A 6,824-nucleotide genomic window follows, 5' to 3' on the forward strand; every position below is an offset into this window, starting at 1 on the left:
AAGGATCAGACGAAGATAGATGAGAAAATACTTGTAAAAAATCGGAAAAATCCTCATCAAAAGTATAAGTGCCAAATGTTTCGTTGAAATCGTCTAGCTCTTCCAAAGTGACTGAATATTCCTTATCATCCATCGCCTTGAACGCTTCGCGGAAGTTTGCGTAAACCCTAATTACTGTATAACGTTCTGCATACAGTAGATAATCAGCCAAATGTTTACTCATTACGGTATATACCCGTGTGTTTTAAAATTTTTCCGCCCATTCGTGAAAAGACACGTGAAATATCAAAATTATAACGGGTTTGGATCGGGTCGTCGGGCTGCTACGTGGCGTTAAATTAATAGTGGCCGAACCTATAGAAACATTCAGTCAGAGGACCTAATAATTGTTCCATTACTACAAATCTCACCTTCCATGAGCTTCCAAAGCAAATTGAGATGATAACCACTTTTTTCTACATTGTAACCAAATCTTTTTCACTTGCTTCTATATCCTCTTTTTATGAAATAATTATTTTGTACGAAGTCCGAATGAAAAAGAATCATCCGAACTATAAGTGTACACAATGTGTACATAATTTGAATCAAAATGTGTACAAAAATTATATACAGTGTACATAATGTGTACTCTCGAAACAATTTCTCCTTTTTATGTGTCAAAAATGTCTTCAATTGATTTTGAAGGAGGCTATCATCTACTCTTATTATCACCCATCCCATATTAATTTGTCTTCCTAATCTTCCTTCTCACCTTTCTATGCTTTAATCAGAGATATTGGTTTATTCTCTCTCTCTATAAATATATGATTTTACAAAATCTGAACCATCAATTAATAATATTGCATATTAAAACTAAATATTATAGAATCCCTCAAAATTCACATGATGCAAATAAATATATATCGAGAGAGAAAATAAATACACGGCACTTAGAAAAAGTCGACAAATAAATAAAAAAAGACTCCGAGCACGACCGCCACCTGTCTGCCCCTGAGCTATCGGACCGCCAAAGACCGGCAAGTCAAACCACAGCCACATCAGCGCGCCGCAGCCGCAGCCGCAACCGCAACGAGTCAACCAGATTCGCCGGCGCCGGCTACACACCATGCTGACGTGGCAATTAACGGCCTCGTATGCCAACCAAGCGTGAGGCACCCTTCATTCTCCTCCACCCTGTACCCATCACCGCCGGCAAAGAGGGCAAGCAGCATACTCGCCTGCTTAAAAGCGTTCGATCCAAGATTCACAGGCCGCATCCCGGCCCCATTCATCCGCAGCCGCCACTGCGCAAGCGTCTCGTGCCTCTCTGTCCTTTCCGGTCCTTCACACGCCACCACGTTGCAGATCTGCCGGCCGAGAAATACCTCCGACATCACCTGATCTTGCTGTCCCTCGCCGCCGGCGACCCACTCAAGGGAATCAAACATTGTCGAGTAGTAATGCAAGGACTCCGTGAACCGTTCTAAGAAACTCCCGGCATTATGGTTCGCTTCTTGCTCAACAACGGTCATTATCCTCGGGCGCAAAGATCGTACGGTGGATAGCAATATCTCTATCGCTCCAGGTCGGGCAAGGAGGTTATGGAGCTCGAAGACGGAGTTGATCGCCACCGCCTCTGATTCATCGGATTCTAGCATGAAAGGTTCGATATCAACTAGATTGTTAGCGACTAAGCCGCGGTATTCGAAGTTAACGTGGATGGTGTCGGCAAGCTGGGCGAGCTTCCATCCGACTTGCTGTAGCGCGTTGGAGTTGTCTGGAGAGGGCGGGCCGATTCCGGTAAGGCGGAAGGAAGGTGGGCCACCTGGACGGAGTGCGAGAGCCTGCATCAGGGCAGGCCACTGCATCCCCTGTTTTATACCGAAGTCGATGACGTGAACGCGGCGGCAGCCGGAGAAGGCTTCGAGAATGGCTTGGTTGGCAGTGAAGTGAGCGAACTTCAGGTAAGGGAAGCTCTCGTAGAAGTGCATCTCGAGGATATCAGAGAAGGCGGAGTCGAAGGTGTCTTGGGTAGGGTGGAGGCAGTATATTCGACGGGCCAGGGCTTCGGCAAAGTAACCAGCTACTTTTCGCATCGCGCCAGCTTGAGAGGAGGCAAGGATTGATATCTGTTTTAGGATTGCCTCGGCAGCTTTGTAATTCGCTTGCTGAACTGCTTCGGCACAGGCAAGCAGGGCGTGGACAAGGCGGATTCCGGCCTCCTGTGAGTCTACCATCACCACTAAAGGATTAGTAGATGATACCTCGGTGGCAGCGACGACGGCGGGGATTGATTCGATAGCCGGCGCTGCTGTTCTGGAAGTGGATGACGATGACGAGGAAGTCCTCATCCGCTTCCGATTTCTCGATCTTCCCTCCACCTGGTAGTCTGATCGGAGGCAGTAATCAGGATCGAAGGGGCTCGGAACGGAGGAAGACAGATTTTCAGAAGGAAAATCGAAGCTTATTGATTTCGGATGGGTCGCAGTTGGCGCTGGGATAGGCGGAGCATTGAGTTCAGATAGCATGTTCTCGAGCCAGTTAGAGATATCAGATGGATTATAGTGTACAGTATCAGACGCAAGGTGGGAGAGCAGCGCATCGTCCTGCGCTGCGCTCCCACCTATCGCCATGTCTAGCTGTTCAAGCCTCTGCGCTACGTTTGCCATGTCTGAGGCCCTTACCTTGTACCCTAGCGCGGCCAACTGCTCATCCATTCCAGCGTCAGTCTCCTCCATCGCCATCATCTTCTCCTTAGACGGAAGAAATCCGTCAATCCCCCCTCCGCGGCAGCTCTCAAGGTGCTCTGTCTTCATCGTCGCACCGGCTCGATCGACAGAAAGTGGATCTAGGTCAAGTCGCACTCTTCAATCCCTTCCGCCGCCTCGCAGCTTCGTAGAGTCGGTCGAAGAAGCAAAGAGGTGACTCTCGTGATGGGCTCGTACTTCAAAACACTCCTCAAAATAGCCCCTGATAGATAGATAAACGGGAAAAGGGAAGATGCCGAATGACGGGAAAGGTTACCCTAATTTTCGTGGACAGAAAAGAGAAAAGACGGTGAGAGAGAAGAAGAGACGATAAGGAGAAAGAAATCTGGTAAGCGTAAGAAAATAGAAAACTAGACAGGGCATCGCCGTATCAGTGATAATTAACAGGAGCGGGTGAATTTTATTTTATTTTTTTCATTTTATTTTGTTGATAAGTAAGAAACAAATTATGATGAAGTACGCATTCTGTATTAATTTTAACATTTTCAAGTACTAAAGTATTTTTTATCAAAAAAAAATATTTTTGGAAAATTTAAGGGCAAAGACAATTTTCTATTATGAAAAAATAGTTATATGACAGAAAATTGTAACCAATATCCTAAAGCAAGTGTAAAAAATACACCAAAAAACCAAAGCAAAGAAAGAACAAAAAGAAGACCGGGATCAAAAAGAGGGCTCAGAAAAGGATTACAAACACGAATCCTGCATCCCCTGGTTGCAAAAAAATATTATTAATAAGGGAAAAGTTGCAAAGAACCGTCATACAAGGGCTTTTGATAATGTAATCCGCTCATCCTAGCCCCAAAAACATAATCATACAATAACATACAACAAGTCTTCATAAAGGTTCAAGTAAATTTGAACCCTTTCTCCATTTCAGAACTTTTCCAAAAATAGATTTTTTTATTTTAGTAGTAATAGTAGTAGAAGAGGCAAATGCATTCCCGAATTTCCTCTCATTTCGTTCTCGCCACAGGAAATCTACAGAGTAGTAAGTAATCAATTAATAAAAATTCCTAATATGATTTACAGCTAATGGCAGACCTCGAATATGTTGAAAAACTTGCATAATATTTGGTCTAAGCAAGTGATAGTGAAAGCCCAGAATCAAATTACCAATCACTATAAAAGAAAAGTTGCATTCAAAGAAGAGATGTGAAGTTCTTTCAGAAGAGGCGTGACAAAGCCTACTGGAAGCATCTACATTCAAGCCCCTTCTCAAAAGGGCATCAACTATCTTAAGTCCACCAATTAATGTCATCCAACAAGAGGAAAAAACGCAGAGCAAAGTGCTTATGCCTCACAAAATTATGCCAAAGAACAAGGTCATAGTTTATATAGAAATAGTCCATATAAGAGCTAAAATTACCCTCAAGGTCATAGTTTATATAGAAATAGTCCATATAAGAGCTAAAATTACCCTCCTTACTATTATTCCAAACTAAGTAATTGTTAGCAGAATTCTTGATTGGAATTTGATGAAGAGCCCGTGAACATTACCAAATAAATGCCTTCGGGGATGCCACCCCTTATCCTTTAAAATAGCACCAATCCTAGCATTAGAGGGAAACAAAGAGAGCAATGGTTGCATAACAGATACATCAGCTAAGGTCTTTCCACCAATCCAATGATCCCAATATAATGCAATTGAGGCAGAAGGGAAAATATTAAAACTGAAATTGTTCTTAGAAGATATAGCATATAAGGAGAGAAGTTTCCAATATGTAGTGGCATCGTTAGGAGGAGATTTCCAAGGCGAGCAATATCTGTAGATATGCCACTTTGAGAGGGGAGTGGAATAGTTATACATTCTGTAAATAAAAATGGTATGATACCCAAAAAGTAAAGCATAAATGGAAGGGATCCCCAATCCACCCAAAGCTCTAGGTTTAAGAGTGTTCTTCCATGCAATCATATGAAGTTTTCTTGCAGTAATATCTCCAAAACAAAGGAATCTCACACTAAGTATCTCAATTTGCTTTATAATAGTTTTTTGGTAAAATAGAACCCCTAATCCAGTAAATAATGGTATTTTATATGGTGAAGCATAAAAATTTCAATCTACACGCAAAAGATAGAGACTAAGCTTTCCAACCAGACATCTTATGAGTAATAGTCTCCATTAAAATGGAGAAAACCACCAACTTTGATTTGTAAGGGGAAATAGGAATACCAAGATAGGAAAAAATTGTAGAAGAGAAATGAATGTTAAGAGTAGAGCATAACCGATCAGCTTTAAGATATTTGGGATGAAGTATAATGGAGCTTTTATCAAAATTTACATGAAGACCCGAATATTTGGAGAACATACTAAGCATTTGATTCAATTCATCACAATTATGAGAATCAGCCTTCCCAAAAATTAGTAGATCATCAGCATACATCAAGTGTGAAATTCTGAATTCTTCCCAAGCAAAACCTTCAAATTTCCCAGCATGAGGAGAGCTAGGGCTGTCAAGCAAACAAGAGAGAACATCCATAGCAATACAAAACAGATAAGGACTAATCGGTCAGCCTTGTCTAAGGCCCTAGTAGAGGGGAAAAACCCCTCTAGTGTACCATCAATGAAAACCGAGAACCACAAATTGGAAATACAAGCTTTAATCCATTGAATGAATATGTTATGAAAGCATTTTTGTTCCAGTCCAGCAAGAACAAAATCTCTATATATACTATCAAAAGCTTTTTTGTTGTCAAGTTTAGCACACATCGTTTTAAGCTTGTCGAAAAGTTGAGAATGAAAAAGAAGCTCCTTAGCAAGAATAATATTGTCCGTGGATAGTCTCTTGTGAATAAAACCAGACTGGTTTTTTTTAACAATGCTCAGCATGATGAGTTTATGACAGCCAGCCAGAATTTTGGCTATGATTTTATAAATAATACTATAGAGAGAAATAGGGTAAAAATCAGATAAGGCAGCTGCATGACTAGATTTTGGAATGAGAGCAAGAGTAGCGCATTAGCAGCTTTAGGAATATAAGCATTAGCAAAGAATGCTTTAATAGCTTTACAAACTGTGGGCTCAGTGAGCAGCCATATAGCTTTATAGAACTCAAAATTGAAGCCATCAGACCTTGGAGTTGAGTTAGATGAATCACTAAAAATAACCTCTTTAATCTCAAGATTAGTAACAGGCAAAATGAGATTAGCAGCATGATTTGCATGTAATAAATCACCAGGGGGAAAGCAGTAGGATTAAAAATTATTGGAAATGACTGATAGTAGTGGCAACTGCATTCTGGTAGGAAGATGTAGAGCTGATCATTGTGAGAGTAATAGTCATTTTCCTATAGTTCCTTCTCATATGAATTCTAGAGTACAAAAAATGAAGGTCATCTTCACCATGTGAAAGCCATGTCTACTTAGCCCTTTGAGCAACCCAAGAGGACCAATGAGAGAAAAATTCTTCAATTTTAATATTGATGTTTTTGAGAGCTGATATGTTATTCACATTCAAGTGGTCCACACTTAATTTTTTAAGATAATCTCCTTGCACATGATGTAAGTGAGCAATATACTTATTGTTCACACTAGAAAGAGCTCAATCCTCAAATTTAATAGTTTCTTTAAGCTTTTTAAGCTTATTACAAAGATCCACAAATGGTTGTCTAGAAATAGGTTAAGAGAAGATAGAAAAGAGCACCTTCCAAAAATGATCCATATTTGCCCAGTAATATTTAAAAAGAAAATGATGATGACTGGAAGTCTTAGCACTGGATTTCAGCACAATGGGGCAACGATAATAACATGATGGATTATTAACCGAATGGTAAGTGAAAGGGAAGGCCTCTAACCACTCATTGTTCACCAAAGCACGATCCAATTTAATATGAATGGAATTATCTGATCTCTGATTGTACCAAGTGTAAGAGTGGCCAATAGAAACCAAATCAATAAGATTAATATCAAAGATTATCTTATTAAAGTCATGAAGTTTACCCTTGTGGAAAATATTCCCACCCAATTTTTCATACGAGAACCTACGGTAATTAAAATCCCCCACAATAATCCAAGGGGAGGAAGAAGGATGCATGATCCTGAAAGCCTCCCAAAGAGCCTTCTTATCATCATGATTAT

The 6,824-nt window shown here is 40.6% G+C and overlaps 1 protein-coding gene across 1 annotated transcript; it reads right to left on the reverse strand.

The window, feature by feature from the left end:
• Window positions 1-819: 819 nt before the first annotated feature.
• LOC110112078 (DELLA protein DWARF8-like) lies at window positions 820-3,094 on the reverse strand. Its single transcript, XM_020844164.2, has one exon. The coding sequence runs from the start codon at window positions 2,793-2,795 to the stop codon at window positions 1,074-1,076; it is 1,722 nt and encodes a 573-aa protein (XP_020699823.1). The 5' UTR covers window positions 2,796-3,094; the 3' UTR covers window positions 820-1,073.
• Window positions 3,095-6,824: the final 3,730 nt, after the last annotated feature.

This window comes from Dendrobium catenatum, unplaced genomic scaffold (assembly GCF_001605985.2).
Source record: "Dendrobium catenatum unplaced genomic scaffold, ASM160598v2 fragScaff_scaffold_370, whole genome shotgun sequence".
Lineage (NCBI taxonomy): Eukaryota > Viridiplantae > Streptophyta > Magnoliopsida > Asparagales > Orchidaceae > Dendrobium > Dendrobium catenatum.

Bases quoted from the DNA above. Each gene is read 5' to 3' on its own strand.
- LOC110112078 (XM_020844164.2), bottom strand. From the start codon at position 2,795: ATGAAGACAGAGCACCTTGAGAGCTGCCGCGGAGGGGGGATTGACGGA.